This window comes from Bemisia tabaci, chromosome 1, assembly GCF_918797505.1.
Source record: "Bemisia tabaci chromosome 1, PGI_BMITA_v3".
In the NCBI taxonomy this organism is placed as follows: Eukaryota; Metazoa; Arthropoda; class Insecta; order Hemiptera; family Aleyrodidae; genus Bemisia; species Bemisia tabaci.
Genome location: NC_092793.1, coordinates 42,709,595 through 42,729,388, shown reverse-complemented (window position 1 = coordinate 42,729,388; position 19,794 = coordinate 42,709,595). Strand labels below are relative to the sequence as shown.

The 19,794-nt window shown below is 39.1% G+C and overlaps 1 protein-coding gene and 1 long non-coding RNA gene across 4 annotated transcripts in view; one reads left to right on the top strand and one right to left on the bottom strand.

Moving 5' to 3' along the window:
* Positions 1–2,066: 2,066 nt before the first annotated feature.
* On the top strand, positions 2,067–18,972 carry LOC109031660 (uncharacterized). Of its 2 annotated transcripts, XM_019043303.2 has the most exons (6): positions 2,069–3,610; positions 3,961–4,288; positions 4,939–5,205; positions 10,462–10,533; positions 14,662–14,751; positions 16,758–18,972. In XM_019043303.2, the coding sequence occupies exons 1-6, from the start codon at positions 3,492–3,494 to the stop codon at positions 16,887–16,889; spliced, it is 1,008 nt and encodes a 335-aa protein (XP_018898848.1). In that variant the 5' UTR covers positions 2,069–3,491; the 3' UTR covers positions 16,890–18,972. The 2 variants fall into 2 exon arrangements, with proteins under 2 accessions (XP_072157253.1, XP_018898848.1); XM_072301152.1 differs by lacking the exon at positions 10,462–10,533 and having other exon boundaries at positions 2,067–3,610.
* LOC140224737 (uncharacterized) overlaps positions 14,744–19,794 on the bottom strand; it is a 50,658-nt gene continuing 45,607 nt past the window's right edge. For both annotated transcript variants that reach the window (XR_011899991.1, XR_011899992.1), the window contains one exon: positions 14,744–15,246. This is a non-coding gene — a long non-coding RNA (uncharacterized lncRNA). The remainder of the gene's footprint in view (positions 15,247–19,794) is intronic.

Sequence of the window (19,794 nt, the reverse complement as noted above, 5' to 3'; positions counted from 1 at the left end):
GCGGGAAGACCGAGCTTTGTGGCGATTAGGCGTCGTAAAGCGCCAAAGGGCGCTGTAAAAGCGACTCATATATATATATATATATATATATATATATATATATATATATATTCAAAATCAACACGTGAAATCATTTCTGCTGCAGGCCAGAAGCTGTTTCTTGCACTTTACGGCCAGAAAGAGACATTGAGTTTCAAACACAGTTTCAGACAAAGTTTTTCTAAATAAGGACAGATACGAATGCTTTATAAAATCTTCATTTCAAAATAAACAGAATCTTACGTCTTTGCCACCAACTGAGAAGGTTGCAGCAGAGCATGCATTCCGAACTTATTTGCAGGTCCAGGAGTGACAGGGTGAGAAAAAGGATCCTTGCAATTGGGGCTGGAAAGCCACCATAAATGGGCTAACGCCTATAACAACTTTGGATTCACCAGCTCCCGAAAATATTTTAAAGCTAATTGCCTGCAAGTGCAAGAAAGGTCGCCGCAAGATTTGTGGGTGCCGTAAAAATGGCTTGCGATGCACTATTCTCTGTCAGATGTGCAATCAATCCTGCGATAATTTTCAAATGGAAGATACCTATCCTACACGGAAAAAAACCTCATGCGTGGGACCCAAAGTTTAAGTCATATATATCTCTAAAGTTTTCAGATTGAGCATCTGAACACTTTAGGTCTAGCTGTCGATGTTCGGATCACGCATCTGAAACTTCAAGTTCTTACATCTGAAGTAAAAGTAGTACATACTTCGGTTTTCACAACCGAAAAACTTCGGTTCTCACATCTGAAGTACTTCAGATGTAAGAACTGAAGTTTCAAATGTGTGATCCAAACCTCGACAGCTAGACCTAAAGTCCTAAGATGCTCAATCTGAAAACTTCAGGGATCCACATGACCTAAACTTCGGGTCCCACGATCCACGCACGAGTTTTTTTTCTCCGTGTACAAGGAGAGGAAGAGGGGGGAGACGTCGATGGACCGGCAATTATGACATTCTTGGATGATAATCAGGATTGTGAACCTGGCTCATCTACGCCATCAACGCCAGTACCTGATCAAATATCTGAAACAAACAGTGAATATGACGAAAGTGACCTGGAAATTGAAGAACCAGCAACAAGGGCACTGCGCTCAAGCAAAGCAGTGCAACATATTGATCCGGAACGATCCAATCAAAAAAAAAAAAGAATTCAGATGGGCCACAAACTGATCTCACAAAAATTCCAGGACCATCTACAATACGCTGTAGAAAATAATTAGGTAGATACATGATTTGCATTTCATAACTTTGTATGCACAGTAAGTATAATTTCTTTGAAAATTGCTTGATTTGTGAAAATTAAGAAAACTCTGAAATGTTTTTATTAAAACTTAAAAAAACTATGTAAATGAAATAATGCAGTCCGTCTACTTCAAAGTAGGTAAGTAAGCTTCTTTCCGTCCATTTTCTCTATTCCCGTCCAAAAAAAGCAAAAATTCATGAGAACTTATAGAAATTACCTGATGAATTATTAATGTTACTTGAAATATCACCGATGAAATCATTGCATTCACGTTTCATTCACTGAAATGAAGGGGGGAGGGGGCAATTGGTGACAGTTAATTATTAGGGGGTCTTCGGGGGAGGGGGGCTTCACCTTCCAATGAAATTTTACAATCTGACTCGTAAATAAGCCCCCTTGAAAAGTCCACAGAAGAGTAATTACGCAGATACTAGCGAACCTTGTCCATGCCCGGTTTAGCTTTTTTCATTGCGACTTCAAAAGCTTGTCAGTGCCGCCCGGGATTAAAAAAAAATTAAAAAGTAACTCCTAGTATTCGATTTGTTGCTCTGTAAGTTTGGCAGTTAGGATTTTTTACGTAGAGTCGCCCCGAGAAAAGTTATTCACGAGAAAAGCGCAAGTTTCGCGAAATTCGAATTTTGGCGTTTTTTTCAGCGCGCTCTGGTGGCTTAAATTTCAGTCATATCAAAAAATTGATAAGAATATATTTTCCTTGGAATTTAATTCACTTCAATTTTGAAAATAACTACTTCGGTCAAAAAATAAAAAATAAGCGAGAAATTTTCAAAAACTGGGATTTTAGGCCATTTTTTCAAAATAAAAAGCAGCGAAAATATCTTCACACAAATGCGAAATTCGGATTCAGCGTCCAAAAATACACAGAAATCACTCATCAAAAAGTTTTCTAGGAAATTTCCCCCAAGAGCCCATTTCCTTCCCCTTTTTGATCTACTTCTATGAGAATGAGCTGTAGGTACGTCGTTTCATGAAGTTTCTACTGAAAACTTTTTGAACTTATTGACGTTTTTACAGGCTTTCGACGTTTTTGAAAGGACTTTACACGGTATACTGGGAAGTACGGCGTAGCGCCGGCTTAATTTCGAGATTTTATATTAGATGTTCCCTACGATCTCTTGAGTATAAGATGAGTTTTTGAAATCGAACTTTCCAGGTATGTGCCAATATCGAGAAAATCAGGTTTGAAAATTGCATTGGGCAGTATTACTTGTATGAAGTGGAAAAATGTAAGTTTTCCAAGAGCTTGCTCCTATTTCTTTGTCTCGCGCCTCGCCGTCATCGACCGGAGAAATAGTCAACTCAGTTCAAAATAAAAGGATCCGCATCTTTGACTGAGCGACGGACGATGCCTCTGTTTCATATAGGTAATTTTTTTTCTTTTTGTTTGTTTATTAGCCACCAAAAGGTTTCAATACAGAATAAAATTACATCAAATGGAATGAGAGATAGCACAAAAGAAAACAGTAAAATTACAAGCGGCAAGTTATAACTAGATATAACTATAGACTGTCTATATACACTTTAGGATGGCTGCCGGAAATCGCCGTTTGGCATGTCATCAGCAGCATCGATAGTCTTTTTTCTATTTTCCATTACAGTTCTAACGTATAGGTATATGCACGCAGCTTCCCAATTGTCTTTTGAGCTGAGGAGGATATCAAGAAAATTTGAGGTGGTAAACAAATCGCCGATCTTGGATTCCAGTTGTGAGCGCTCCGGAGAGTAGAAAGAACAAGTGTAGAGCGCGTGCTCGAGTTGTCGGAGGCCGAAGGACAGTGAGGGCAGGTATCAGTTTTCGAGGTTCTCAGTCGCTGTAGATAATGATTAAAGCATCCGTGTCCAAGCTCGTGTTAAATTGCCAAGAAACGTACTTACTTTGCAGATCCGACTTTTGCGAGACGGGCTCATGGAAAGTTCCATTTGATAACTCATTTTATGGGTAGGTTCACGCAGGAGATCGTAAGAAACATTGCAATTGTCAAATAATATTGGAATTCAGGTAACTTGCGCCAAATTTCTCGATACTTCGTGCTTTGTCTTTTGTGTCCTTTTTCGGTACCTTATTTGAATAGACAGGAGAACGTTCAAGTTTGAGCTATGTCGGCTTGGCCTGAGTTTTTCGGTGATCCAGTTCGGGATTCGGATTTGGGCCATCGTGGAATGCCTCAAATACATTACTTCAACGCTGATGGATCTAAACGTCACACCAGCGGTTATCTGCACCACGGGGAACTACTGCAGCGTCTTCGGCATCCTCCTCATGCATATTTTTGTCAGCTTCCTCATCATACTCATGCTTCCGTTTAGGTAAAGATCCCGATCAGTTTGCTACTTTCAAAATTAGTATGGCCCTACCTACCAGTGTTGATGTTACTACCATACCACGTGGGCACCTGTCTGGAAAGGCCCGATCTTTCAGGAGAGTAAAAAACCGGGCTACTTTCCTTAACTTATACGATAAAACACTACTTACTTAATTCTACTTAGAGGATTTCATAGATAAGCCGCTCCTGGTCATTCTGCAAGTATCTCTAGAAATAACTTCAAATGTTTGAAATTATCAGAAAAGAACTATTGCAAGCTACTGGTTTATATCTAGTAGAATCATGCTTGATGGAGTACTCGTGTCTTTCAAAATGTGGATGGTTTGGTTCTAGGTTACGGGTGACAGGGACGATCCTGAATGAGACGGAGCTGCTGTTGACAAAGTACTACAAGAACCAGAGCTGCGGTTACGACATCCCGTGGCCGACGCTCATCCTCTTCTCCTTCGTTGCCATGTCCTACCTTTCCTCCATTTACTACCTTCATTATAACAAGAATCGCGTCCTCTTTTGGCTCTTCTCTTACGTAAAAGTCAGCTCCAATGTCCTCATCAATGTTGTTGTCATCCTCAGCGTCGTTGCTGAGAAGTCCTACGAGATGATCAACCAGCACCTTCGCGATCTCGCCTCTCAGAAGCCTGAGATTGGGCAGCGTTCTCAGGTAGGTACGCCCAAAATCCATTTACCCGTTCTTCCCCCTCCCATTTTCGGTCCGTCCGTGTATCCAGAGGCCCGTCCGTCTGTCCCTTTTATATGCATGATTCATCTGAACAGTAGGCATATAAGTAAATAAAAATTTTACTTTTGAGCCTTTCTGACGTGTGACTTCGGTTGAAGCAGTCAACTATAGTGCTAATTGTGGATCTTAGGTCGTTCCAGCTGCTACCTCTTCAACTGCGACGGACAGTTACTGTATTATTTTAAACCAAATAAATGTAAGTAGGTAGTCAAGCTGCCGACTGTCTCATGAGCGTAGACGGATGCAATTTAATTGTGCATGGATACGAGAGGGGTATTCTCCATTACCTATCTTGTTTCGTTCTGCTGGTTAACATCTGGCATCAAGCAACTACAGGAATAAACTTTATGATTAAACTGGCACATTGTTGCAATGTAATAAAACTGATGAAAATTTTGGGAGCGACGCATAGCATCAAATGTGCGTGAGATTGGTCTATTATCTATATTTGGTGTCCATGCAAATATCGGGGGGAGGGGGAATTCTTTGAATTTTTCTATTGTTAAGTAGAACCAATAGTTATCCGTTGAAACGAACCTTCTGTTTTTGTTCTGATGAAGTGTATTTTTCAGTCACTGGAGGAACTGATGGTTCTACACTGGTTCGTGACAGACTATGTGGAGCATATATCTCACTGCTTCGGAGTTGAGCTGTGCATTATTATGATGGAGATCTACGCGCAGCTCATCATCCGTATGTTCGTCACCTCCTACGTCCTCTTCCTTCACGGACTCTTCCCTCTCTCCCTCGATCATCAACTCGTTGGTGTCTTCGACCTACTCTCGGTCACCTCCAATCTCAGCTACCTTTGCTACAGATGTGATCGTGTTGTATATAAGGTAAGAGCCTGATCATCCTCCTCAAAAAAGTTAATGTCACTTTACAGTGCGTCTATTCGCCTGCCTGCTATAGTAGCTGTCCCTTGAAACAGCAATGGCTCTAGAACATATTTTCGAAACTCTAGGTACGGCGATGGCTAAAGGAGTAAAGAGGGTATCTCAGAAATATGTGGTTTTAAATTGACGACATTATAATATCAGAGGTGATATCGACTTCCCGGCGGCTTTGAGCACGAGTTGCGTGGGCCGATTTCGATTTGAGCGGTTCGGTATCCACCTTTTTCGAGCACTCGTCGCCGATGGCTAGAAGATATCTGTGTTCCTTGTTGACCGCACGTAAAGTTTCATCTGTTGTAAGGTATGAAACAAGGAAAAAGCAATAACACGTGTGTAAATACAAAAAACCCATAAAACACAAACCACCCATCAAACACAAAAAACAAATCAAACAAAACAAACAAAAAACACAATGAACAGATCAAACACTAAAACACATCAAACACAATAAACAAATAAAACGCAAGAAACAAACAATCACAACAAACAGAAACAACACATCATCAGAAAAACACATCAATCAAACATATCAGACAAAACGCAACAAACACATCAAACACAAAAAACACATCGAACACATCAAACAAAAATTCACATCAAACACATAAAGCATACCAAAAACAAAAAACACGTAATACACAAAAAACACATCAAACACATATTACACAAAAAACACAAAAACACATCAAGCAAACACATCAAATACACAATACACAAAAAACACAAAAACACATCAAGCAAACACATCAAAGACAAAAACAAAAAAACACAACACACAACAAACACATCAAACTCAACAAAAACATCAAACACAACAAACACATCAAACGAAACAAACACAGCAAACGCATCAAACACAACAAACACATCAAACACATCAAACTCATCAAACTGCGATACACATGGATTATCATATGTATCGATAACCGCAACACTGCGGCGGCGGTTGCTTGGCAACCGTGGGCCCGTTCCTCTCCCCAATTTTTCCATTTTTTGACCATATAATCCCGAAATCACGACAAGAAGAAAATTGAAATAGCCAGTATCACTCATCGAACCGGCGATGACCGGTATACAAATTTTAGGGAAGATCGGTGAGACGGTTTGACCCCCATTTCGTAAAAACTGTCAAAATCGACCTTTACTTTATATATAAGAAAGATTTTTTGTAAAATAAGTTTATATAAAAAGTTTTCTACACAAGAAAATTTTTTTTACGTATATGTAACTTTTTTTAAAATTGTCTACGCAAAATCCGTCAAAATTTTCTTTTTTTTAACGTATTTTTACGTAAACAAATAATCATGTTAAGGACCCCGCACACCTCTTATAGGAAGCTGCACCATGACCGAATGTTTATTTATTTATGTCATTAGATTCTCCTCAAGATGCTGATCAAAAGTTATAAATGCGCTAACTTTCTACGATGCACCGTTTTCGCAAAAAGAAACCGTCGAAAAGATTCAATTATTCAGCGACAATGAAAACTAACAAAGCATTTGAGAACAGGCCCGTGTAAATAAGGAAAAAACGTAGCGCGTGTCCATCTTATTTGTACCTACCTACCGACTCTGCGGCTATCTCTCGACTCCCGCTCTCGTCCGGTTGACGTTTCGACTTTCCTGTTCTTATGCTCCTTATAAGAATCTGATTTGGATGGTCGAGCAAAACGGCGTGCGGAATCCGAGATAAGGCTGTCGCTGGGTGTGGTAGTTCCCATGATTTCCTTTTAGTGTATTTTCCGAAGGAAATACACTATTGCATTCTCCCATGATGTCGGACCCAGACCTGAGACATTGTGAAGAGCACCGATCACGGGTCGTAGATCACGAAAATATATGCCATTCAAATTCATGTGTATATATATATATGTATGTATGTATGTATTTCCGCCTTTTGAAGATTTTTCGATTTTTGAGTGGTTATATCTTTCTTACGTTGAAAGATATTTTGACCAATTTTTTTGCATTTTGTAGAGACTCATTAGGACTACTATTCTGCGAAAAAAAATTGAAATTTGAGGCAATAGATTTTGAGGGGTGGGGCTCGAAAGTGGGGGGAGGTCAAATCTTGTCCACTCGATAACTCGAGCGAAAATGAATATTTTGAGCTGAAATTTTTACGGGTGGTAGTTCTCCCCGAGGACTGGTTTGGTATTGAATTTGAGCTAAATCGGCCGAGCCGTTTAAAAATGGCGAGCTTTGAAAGTTTTAGGCGAGGGGTGCGCGGCATGAGGGGAGCCGGCCGGAGCAGGGCCGCACAGTGGGTCGGGGGAGAAAGTTTTTGGACAAGCTGATCGTCGCACAGTGGGTCAGGGGAGAGAAGTTTTTGGACAAACTTTTCGTCGCACAGTGGGTCAGGGGAAGGAAGATTCTGGACAAATTGTTCGTCGCACAGTGGGTCAGGTTAAATGATCTGTTCTTGAACAAAATCTCACCATTTAACCGTCACATCCTTTCGCAGCGCGTTCGCTGGCAACGTACGCAACTACTATCTTGTGCTCAAGAAATTAATTCATTCCCTTACAGATTGATCCCCCCCCCCCTTCGGAAAATACACTCTTCCCGCGGTGGACGCGCGGGTCGCTTAAGAAGACAGAACAACTGGAATGGACACTCAAACTAAAAAGCGCGCGCGAAGCGCGCTTCCTGGGGGGGCTTGGGGGGGGGAAGCCCCCCCAAAAAACCGGCGCTCCGCTGCGCTCCGCGCCGGTTTTTTTTTTGTTAAATTTTCTTCCATTCCTGATTCTTATCTTTTTGCGTTTTTCTCTTTTATAAGTCGGCTCTTTCCCCTAAACAATTACGGAATGAGGATTACTTTGCCTCTCAGAACATAATGATTTTTGTGTGTGCTAAATTAAGAGGAAAAAAATCTGAAATCAAAAAAAACATTTAGCAATGATCGATGAATAAGCCATTGCAGTAACACATCGGAAGATGATTAACAGGTCATAGAAACACTTTGGGCGACAAGTTCGAACCCACGCCTCGAATCTAGGTGACAAATATAGTAGTTAGGCCACTCAAACAGAGGGCAATTCACACAGCAGATTTTCTTCCTTTTCTCGCTTCACACAGTAGATTTTCTTCTTTCACACAGTATTCTTTGTTCATTTTCGACGCCGTAAAGTACTATCTCGCTGTAACGAAATGTCAACGGACCGGCTGATTTCTTTGTGATAGCCGGATTTTCGTTATAACGGTTTTTGTTACGGTCAGATCCCAAGTAGCATTTTTCAACAGAAAAATCGGGATATATTGCAATTTTATCGTCGATAAAATCGCTAGGAGCATCAACATCTGAGCGATTATCCTCGATCTTGTCGGGATTAAATCGCGATTTTACCGCCCGGCAGTTTATCGCGATATTTTCGAAATCCAAATCGCGATAAATGACGATTGAATCTCGATTTATCGACGAAAATTGATCGCGATTTTATCAAACCAAAAATTGCGCTGTGTAGCGATTTAATCACCATAAATCGCAATTTTTAATGCAATAATATCTCGATATATTGGCACCGCTGTAAGTAATCGCGATAACCAACCGATAAAATCACAATTAATCGCAATCACTGCTACTTGGGCATAGGTCACTCGGAGGTAACGTTGCCGTATCTCTAATATGAAGATAACATATACTCATATCACACACACCAAACGCGGTATCGGAGTTTCGTGGACGTTTTTCCAGATCTAAACTTGCACTCTATCATTAATATAAACTTCGAAGGATTCTGCCTTTTTCTATTTCACTCGAGGGGAAGTGTCCCCTCCCGGACTCTCTTCCCCACCCGGTGACTGACGCTGCGCTGTGCTGAACGGTTCAGCCTGAACCTTTCCCCTACGTCTGACCGTTCCCCACTCCTCTGTCAATCGAACCATATGCCACCGCTTACGTATTGTCGCTCGCCCACCCAGGTACCTAGCGGCCAGCGGTCAGTTGATGATAACTCTCGCTCATGCTCCTACGCAGCTACGCATTGATTACGCCAGCTAATTACTTTCGAATAATTAGAATTTCTTCGATAATAGTTTTCTTTATTTATTCGACTGTATTTTTTTCTCCGTTCTACTGTGATTTCCTTGGTTCTCTACTGTGTTTTTCCTAAATCTCTTCGGTTGCATGGACCTGACATTGAGATCATATGAATCTCTTAAAACTTGAGGTCCAGCTGCCGAAATTCAGGTCAGAAATCTGAAACCTTCGGTATGCACCGAGTACTTCAGATGTGTGACCTGAAACCTTCGGTATATACCGAACTACTTCAATTGTCTGATCCGAACTTCGGCAGATGGACCTTAACTTTTCGGATGCGTGATCCGAAAACTTCAGAGATCCATATGATCTCAGCTTCGGGTTCCATGCACAAATTTTTTTCTCCGTGTTTCCTTTTAGGGGACGCAACTAAAATTTCAGTAAATTTTTTTCAGAAAAGTAAAAAAAGTAAAAAAAAAAAAAAAAAAAAAAAAAAAAAAAAAAAAAAAAAAAGTGGCTAACGTGGTTCCTCACCTTCTCGTGGTGTTGGCTGTTTTTACTAAGTGGGAACCGTCCATTTTAAGATATAGTCTATCTTTACCCTGCCATTATTATTCTACAAGTTAATTGTGGAATGAGAATTTCATAATGTTTTCTATGAAATCTTCAAAATATAGTGATAAAAAATTTGCAACTACCACAAAATCGGCTCGCGAAGCGAGCCGAATGTCACTCGCGTAGCGAGTGACCGGGGGTCCAGGGGGCGTAGCCCCCGGCTAGGCGTGACGGGCGCGCGAAGCGCGCCCAGAACGGCTAGTAGAAACAGAATCTTAATTCTTATTTTAAAAACCGTAGGTAAGTGAATTTATAATGGCCAGTCATCCGACGGACCACAACGTAGATATTCTTTTAATTATTGAAGCATGATCAAAATCGATTTGTCGATGTTCAATATGTTCGTGTTTGTTGCATTTTTTTAAGATGAAAGCCATGCTGGAAGGCATACGTACACTGAAAAATAAAGGCGCATCTTCTCAGAACCTACCGCACACACTTGCCTTGTGTTCAATTTATTTTATCTATGAAATCATCACACACCTCTGCTTCCGCAAGTCTTTGCGTGGAACTGTGGAGAAGATTAAGTTGCTGCCCGTTAAAGTCGTTCAATTACCTAATAAGAAGCTTTCGCGGTGTTAATTTTTAATTTGTTTTAAATTTCAGGGCTCTCAAAGTCAATTGTTCCTACAGGATATCTGTATCCAGAATAATCTAGACAAACACTCAAAAGAAGTGGTAAGCAAGTTGTTATGCAGAGTCATAATTCGTTACATTAAGTTCCATCAACTTCGGGGCAAATAAAGCGTATGAATTAGGGCATGAATTGTCTTCGGAAAATTGTTCATTTCGTATTTTATAAGAACACAGAAAGGAGGAAGATATCGATGATGATTATGATGACCAACATTTCACAGACCTACTTATTGAAACGATTTAACTTACAAACGAAACCTATATTTTGACAATTTTTTTAAACAACTGTTATTCATATACCTAAAACACAGTCATCAATCATCATTAGCCTTGGAGTTGAGTTTTAACTAATCGACGGTGAAACTACCAAACCACGTATCTCGTTTGCGGTGTTTAAAAATCTACGCTCGCATTTTATTTTTTCGAAGTAGACCAAATCAATATCATTCCTTGAAATTTTCACAGAATTTTCTCCGCACGAAGAGGAAAAATCACAGAAATTTTCAAGACTGGACATTAAGTAGTTTTTCATTTAAAAAATCAAGTATGATAGGAAGTCTGCGACGTCGCAAACCGAGATACGTGGTTTGGTAGTTTCACCGTCGTAATACCTTTTACGATATCGAACCACGTGAATAAAGTAGAAAGGTATCTATTAGATCATATAGGGGGCGAAACATGGAATTGATCGCTTATTTTCGGTTGCAGTCCATCTAAAGTTCCGCCCTGTTATTGTTTTCATGAGGTAAAAAAGCTAATTTTTGTACCCACTTAAGATCAGAGATCATTCATCATTTACTGCGTGAAGTATCGCAGCCGATTCCAACAAACCTATACGGAAACCCATTTCAAATATGTTTTGTGGATTTTGTCTTGAATCATCAAAAGATTTTTAATTAAAAATTTATGGAAATCTCAATATAAGATGCTATGATGCATGAAAAGATTGAGGACATCAAGTGTGCCATTGAACTAGAAAATGACACACGTTTTCATAAAAACTCAAACCATGCGAATATCAGATTTCACTATACCTATGTGAATGATTATTTATCTAAAAAAGTCATTAGAATTGTAAAATTTTCTAACAATGATCCTTGCATTCTAAACTACAAGAATGGATTGCAGGTGTGTTTACCAAATCCCTTGGAAAAGTTCTACCAATTTGAAAGATTTCGACCAATGATAAGCATGTATTAATTCTAGAATTTTCGTCCAAAAATCATTTCCATAAACCATACTCCAGAATCAAGAAAACCTGTCTGAAGTAACATCGTTCCGCATATTCTGTAGTGAATTTATTCTGCAAAGAGACGTTTTTAAGAAATGGAACGAAACTCTTATTTTGCAAAAGAAGAGAAAAGTTGAAGTACCCACTACAGTTTTTTCTCTCCTTAATTGTATGAAACTGAGAGAGTTTGATTTTGTTTTAACTTTATTTCTTAACATATATGATGCGGAGCACCGAATTTTTTTTCCTGAGTTTTACTATTCGCACATCAATATTTTACAAATAAATTTTTGGGCGGATTAAAAATTTCTCAACTAAATGGACTGATTCCGTACTGTAAAGTTTCTTCCAGTATTTTAAAAGGTCGTTGTGATATTTTCTAGGTTACATTATGAATGTATACGTCTACATATTTATCCCTCTGATAAAAAATTTAGGAGTCATAGGTAGGTATTAATAAGTAAAGAGCACACGCGTGATTTCACGATACACTGAAAAAAAAATCCTAAATTTAAGGACATATGTTTCCTTAAAAAGTTTCCTGATTCCAATACGGCGTTAGTTCGGAACTAGCCAATAGTTATCTTGATCCAAGATAACAAAATTGTGTTGAATTAAGGAAAGTATGTTTTCTTGAACCAAGTATACGTTTTCTCGAAATAGACTATAACGGATACTCGAAACAAGAAAACTGTTTCTGTAAATTAGGAAACGAGGGAACGCCTTCTGCCCTCTGTATCCAAAATTTAAGGAACCTACATTAAAGGGTCTTCGAATTTAGTCCCTCGCTGAGAGTAAATCTTTGTATTTTTTACTTCAACCCCAGACTACACTATCAAGCATTTCTGTGCTCACAAAATCCTGGGTAATCTGGTATTTGCGATAAAAATTTGTTTTACCCACTTATTACACACTACCTACTCTCCAAAAATGTAACGATAAAATGTTTTTGTCCAGATTTTTCAGCAATGTTTTCAACTTCACTATACCTTCTGCCCCTCTATTTGTCACTAGAAAATTAGATATATTAATAAGTGTAAGTAGTTTATAGGGAGAGTCAAAGCAATAATATTTCACTCGAGGAATTTTAAGTATGTACTTCTATTTTAGTGAACTATCATTTTAAGTGAAGATCGGCCCTGGTGTGAGAATTTTCTTATGCTAATCTTTGAAGTATTTTTCTGCTTTACAAAGCTTACTGGCTTCATGGACCTTTAATAACTTCATTCGTCAATATTTAAAGCCAAAAATTCATACGATTGCCTTTCTTCGAGATTTAACAACCTATCATTAAAATTATAGGTAACTAATTCCTCATTTACATTGTGGAGACCGAATTTCTCGCAAATATTTCGCAAGGACTATTTCATTCTTTTGAGAGTGTTAACTCCTCTGGATGTTGTGAAAAATCCATTAAGGTTTGTATGCAACATAGTCCCTTCTGGGAGAAATACGTCTGTTCAATGTTTTTTGTTTTATAGTATTTAAAAAAAAAAAAAAAAAAAATAATGACAGCAGTAAATTCTAGCAGTATTTTCTTGTGAGCGCCTGTATTCAATCTCTTTTCCCCCGTCTTTTAAATTTTTATGGGACATATTTTCCACTATTAAGGGAAGAAATACACCAAGAGGTAACTTAAATAGTAATGAATTCTTATCCACCGATACTCATTGCAAACAAATTATCCTCGCTTTTTATAGGAGTCTCATGGTGCTGACCGTGTGCAGAAAAATCCAAAAATAACTGATATAATCACCAAAAACCCCAAAAAGGGTAAGAGTCCCGTCAAGCCTATGGGATCTTGTCACAAAATTAATGTGTACCTACCGATGCGGTGGCGTTTGCGGACGTGGCGTTTGCGGATTCTAAGAATCGGGTGGCGTTTGCGGATTCTCATATTTTGACGGTGGCGATTGCGGACATGCGGAACAGGGCCGGTGGACTTTGCGGACCGGAGAATTTCGGCGGTGGGGATTGCGGACGGAGGGGTAGGCACCTACATATGCTGCCCCCCACCCCTGCGCTGTATATTAAAGAGAAAAATTACCGGAGAGGCTCTGGATTCCTTGCCGTGGATGTAGAATGAAAACAATATTAGTATTAAACATTAGTATTATATTAGTATAAAAACATATGAGCTGTGAACATACAGTAAATTTTTAAAAACAGGCACATCAGAAATCAAGAAACTGAAAAATCGTCAGTTTCAGTTCATTTTTAGGATGAAAAACATGTTGTAAATTCTAGTCCAAAATTACTGAAAGTCAAAAAATTACAACGAAAAATGGAAACATATCTTAATTTTTTGACTTTCAGTAATTTTGGACTAGAATTTACAACATGTTTTCCATCCTAGAAATGAACTGAAACTGACGATTTTTCAGTTTCTTGATTTCTGATGTGCCTGTTTTTAAAAATTTACTGTATGTTCACAGCTCATATGTTTTTATACTAATATAATACTAATGTTTAATACTAATATTGTTGTCATTCTACATCCACGGCAAGGAGTCCAGAGCCTCTCCGGTAATTTTTCTCTTTAATATACAGCGCAGGGGTGGGGGGCAGCATATGTAGGTGCCTACCCCTCCGTCCGCAATCGCCACCGCCGAAATTTTCCTGTCCGCAAAGTCCACCGGCCCTGTTCCGCATGTACGCAATCGCCACCGTCAAAATATGGGAATCCGCAAACGCCACCCGATTCTTAGAATCCGCAAACGCCACGTCCGCAAACGCCACCGCACCGTACCTACCTACCTAAAACAAAATTGAAAAAGAAAGAAAAGGAAAAATCTCTCGAAAATTACAAAAAGGAGAAAAGAAAAGTAAGTATAGCTCTCACTATATTTCCCGTTTCAAACCTCAGTATGTCTGATATCATTTGAGGTCAATATTTTCTTTTTTAAGGTTAACTATGTTATCCTTTTTGCGTTTTACAGATTCACCTTTTTATGATGCGTTTGAACTGTCGGAAAATTGTGGTTGACGGGTACGGCTTCTTTACCATCAATTTGGCTCAGCTGGTGAAGGTACACAATTCTTTATTCAATGAAATTCACACACTGTCACAGTGTCACCTCATGATTTCGGTTTTCCCTGATAATAATGGCTAATACGATTAGTAGGTAAAGTTTTACTGGCTTTCCGACACGCACAAAACATTAGACTCGTACAACTTTTTGCTGATACCTATCAGTCTCTTTTTCAATAGGTGTTGAAAAGCCAATTTCTATACTGTAAGCTCCAAGACCTCCTGAATTTGCATATCTGGTAATGCTCAGTTCCAGTGTTCTACCGGGCCGATTTTCATAATTTTTGCGGCCATTGACAGGCAATTGTCTTCAGATGAGCCCGCTATATTCAGATTTTGAAAATATAACCCAGGTATTTTTTATATTACGTGGTAAAGTTGCAAATTCTCTCATTTAAACAATGTAAATTTTTAATTATTGTCACAGTTCGCTTGAGCGTTCTTCTGGGCCGATCTTCGGTTGTCAACAGGCGATAGTCCTTATATAGGCCCGCTGTAATCAGAATTTGAAAATAGGACCAAGATTATTTGAATATAAGAGTAAACCAGAGAGCTTAGAAAGGAGGGCAAAAGAGGGTTATTCAAATTCGGCGATTTGCCCTACTCTTGGATTTTGCCCGGAGTTGGATATGTTGTTCCCTATCACAAGACACGCCTTTCTCCGGCATTGGCAAGTTCACCCGAAATTTCTTCCGCGCGCTACAGCGTTCCCAAGTTGAAAACAGGCAAATTCTGTAAGTGGCTTTACAATTGAGCCGTAAAGTTGCGATTTAATGAAAATTCTCTACAAATTGCGCACTTTTAGGAAATGACCATGTTTTTAATGTCGAAATGTTCACTCAGTCGGAAAACAAAAAACTTCGGACAAAAACCGCAAAAAGCGTCAATTTTGGTGTCTTTTTTTCAGTTTGCTGCTTGTCGCGCGTTTGATTTTGCCGTGAGCAGAAATAGTTTGACTCAGCTTGTAGAAAGTTTAACGAGTTTTAACTGTGGAAATAACCAACTTTGTCGTCTGACCAACTCCTGGCAAGTCACTGGCCATAATTCGCAAAAAAGGCCGATTTTAAGCCATTTTTGCCACATTTGGCAACCTCTTGGCGACAATTTTTTATGAAATAGTCAAATTCGGATTCAGCATAAAACATTACATAGGAAACCATGGAATTAATGCTACCCGGTGTTTTTGGAGGCTAAAATTTCTATCTGCCCGGACTCAAAAAGCGTCGTCGCACCATAAAGCTGTTTACAAAAATGATGATATCTGACGAACCAAAAGTTTCCCTGCGAGCTATAAAATATCGATGGATGCGAAATCAAACGAACTATCGATTAGACAACTTTTTGTTCAAATTTAAAGATAGCTTCTTTGGGTATTTGCGGATTTGTAAAATTTGTTAGATTTAATAACCGAAAAATTGGCAATAGGTAATGCGTGTTAAAATTAATGTGACATTAAAAACATGGTCATTTTCTAAAAGCGCGCAATTTTTAGAGAATTTTCGTTAAGACCGCAACTTCATAGCTCAATTGAAATGCCACTTACGGAATTTGCCTGTTTCAACGTGGCAACGCTGTAGCGCGCGGGAAAAATTTCGGGTGAACTCGCCAATGCCGGAAAAAGACGTGTCTTGTGATAGGGAACAATATATCCAACTCCGGGCAAAATCCAAAATTAGGGCAAAATCGCCGATTTTGAATAACCCTCTTTGAAATTCCCGCCAATGAAAAATGATCAGAGGGAGATTGGACAAATAAGAATCGGGTATGAAAATCGGGTTTTCATTTTTTTTTGGTCGCTCTTTTGTAGACGTGGGCCTGAGAGAGCGCGAAGCGGCCTCTGGGGTTTGAGCTGCGTAGCGGCCAGGGGGCATAGCCCCCTAGTAATTTACTAATCAGTGATCTGATGACTACATTCGGCCTCCTGTGGTGTAATGGTTGTAACGCTGGCCCAATGACCAAGAGGTTTTGTATTATAAATACATGTCTCTTGTATTGTTTGTCTAGATCATTGGAGTAGTGCTAACATACTTCGTAGTCCTGGTGCAGTTTCAAACGGATAATAATGCTAGTGAGCATGAAATAAAAGTAAACAAAACTGATGCAAATTCTTGCGAATGGCCGTGCGTGCAATTTTAAGGACCAAACTGTCATTGATTCAATTTCACATTGGCAGTTATTATTCATATGTCTACACTTGTCTGATAAAAAAAAAATTATCTTTTCAATTCGTCCCCTCATTATCCCAATGTTAATCATTTTCTGAGCGCTATCCAGGCTATGAATGTCTTTAAAGTCCTCATTTTTGTTTTTAATTCTTATGACAACAGAGAAACAAAACAAACAAAAAATTGTTCAGTCCTATTCCAGCACGCAGCGGCGACAAGCACGAACGATTACAGTAAGAGCATTGTGGCGGACAAGTCAGTGAGTCTTCAAAATCTAGCTAAGGAAAATAGAAAGGCTGCAAGGACTTTTCATACACAAATGTCGCACTTGTTGCGTCACCCGTTTAGGTGATAGGACAAAATGTCCAAAAATAAATGTCCAGAGTAAAAGATTGGCCAATGTAAAAAAAAGTCCATGAGCAAAACATGTCCAAGTGTCTGAAATGTCCAGTAGCAGCGATAAAATGGCCCAAATAAAAAATGCCCACAAGTCCGGTGTTACTATAGAAGTCATAATTATTATTGCCATTTACCTGTTCTTATAAATTCTTCATACCTCCTCATCACTTTCGTCTTGCGGCTCATTGCTAACTCGAACAATAGGCTATCCCCCTAAAATATTGTAAAATATCGTCTTTATCTCTTTATCTTTTAATGTTTAATACCACTGAACGCGCCCGAGGATTCTATCCTGATTTGTTTTCATTAGGTACTTCTATGAAAGTTGCTTAGTGCGTGTAAAACCGAAGTCCGGTTGTAGGCATAATAAAATTGCTCTGTATCTAGTTGTATGTAGTTTAACCATACCTAGAATAGGTTAGGAAAACTCTGTATCACTCTTCTTTATTATCTCCATGGATATATCTGTAGAAAGCTTCCAAGTTCATTATTTTGCTACTTTGTAAAATTACGTCACATTTGGGCATTTTTGTTTTTGGCTATGCTACTGCTACTGAACATTCCAGATATTAGGACATGTTTTAGATGTGGACTTTTTTAACTTTGGGCATTTTTATACTTCGGGCTTTTATTTTGGGACATTTTTTCCTATTATCCTCGTTTATACAGGAGACTATTCTCGAGAAAAGCACTGTACTTTAGCCAGCCGATTGAGTATTTTGTTCATACTGTTTTATAAGCATACCTATGAGCGATCTGAATCAAAAAATTAGTGAACTTGGTGCGATAACATATAGCATATTGTTTTGAAGCAAATGAAAAGCTCAGATCAATCCATACTCACCATTTTTTTTAGTTTCGGTAAAAAATGCAAATATGTGAAGAAAAAGGACCGCTCCTGCAAGGGCTCTTAATATACATACAAGTTATGACTGTTGCATCACTCATTAATGGAGGGGCCTATATTCGATTTACAGTGAAGCATAATTTTTCATTTCCTTTTAGAAGTAACATGACAATTTTGTTCACTAAGTTTAAGACTTTGGCCCGATTCTTTACCCATTTAAATCTAAAAGTTTTTTGGGGGTTTCTGCACTTTCAATCAGGTGGTTTTGGAATGATGCAAAGAAAATAAACATTTGGCTAGAGACTGAGAAACTTAAAATAATATTTTCAATGAGCAGAGCTGTGACTCCTTGATTTGATTCGGTAACTTAAGATTGAAACGAGGTGATTGAGTGTGCGATCAATAAAAGTTAATGTTCTAGTTGGTTTAAACTTCTCTCACCAAAATAGGGTACATAGTGTTAATAGAACTCGTGGATTAGCATTTAATTGTCATGGTGTAGGCAACTGAGAATGAGCTTCTTTCGCCGCATAAATTATTCCGCGCTCTTAAAGTTTCAGTATCAATTCTGCAATTTTTACAGCTTTTGACTCAACTGTTGGACATACTTACATTCAGCCACAAAAAGTTGAGACTTAATAAAAGTGAGAGCATTAACTGGAAAGTGCATTCAAATGTCATAGTGGTAAACTACACCACTGGATAGTGCTGCCCTCTGATGGGCATCCACCGCATTATATCTGCCCCTCTTTTCTCTCTCTATAACTCTTGTTGTATTCCTCAATAAACTCGTCATGTATCTACGTTATCCGATCGCGTTTGTTTGTTCATTCACATAAAACCTACTGCTTTTATACTTATGACAGGTTATATGGGCCTTCACATCACATTGTTCGGATTGTTCCTAAAATGTCGTGTTGTCTTTAGTTTGGAATGAAGCCTCGGTTATAAAATAACCTCGCGGAAGCCTTTATAGGCTGTCCTCGCGCCTTGTGCGTTCTTTGATCGCCGAAGAAGAGTTTGCTTCTATAATTAAGTGACTTTTTGAGTGATTTTGGTCAAACCATGGCTTTGTAGGTGCGGATGTCGCGAATTGAAAGACTCAAGGGGTCTTATAACTACAAAATTGGGCATTCGCCACGCGACTGTAGTTAACGCGGGAGAGGAGGTGGGGTCACGTCACTAAAACAAGCCCATCTGATAAGTGGCAAGAAGAAGACGACCAAATCATCCTATGCGACACAGAACTGATGGTGGACCCTCTTCTGTATGTTCACATCAATGACGGCAAAACTACTAAAGCCGCCTAGGACACTTTGTACAAAGCCTTTTCCGCCACGGGCGTATCTAGACGTTTCGGTCTAATGAGAAGACTGTATGCTGTAAGGTTGGAAAATTTCGAATTGATGTCGTCCTACTTGAATGAAATCATGTCTCTGACCCAGCAACTTCAGGAGGTTGAATAAAGGATAGATGATGAAGAAACTGCGTGCATCATGCTGAATGGCCTGACTGACAAGTTCAAACCTCTAGCGACAGCTCTAGAAGCCACATCAACCAGGCTCATGGCACATAAAGTAGAGGAGTTCCTGCTTGGCCAGGAATAACGTGCAACCTTCGATGAGAGGAT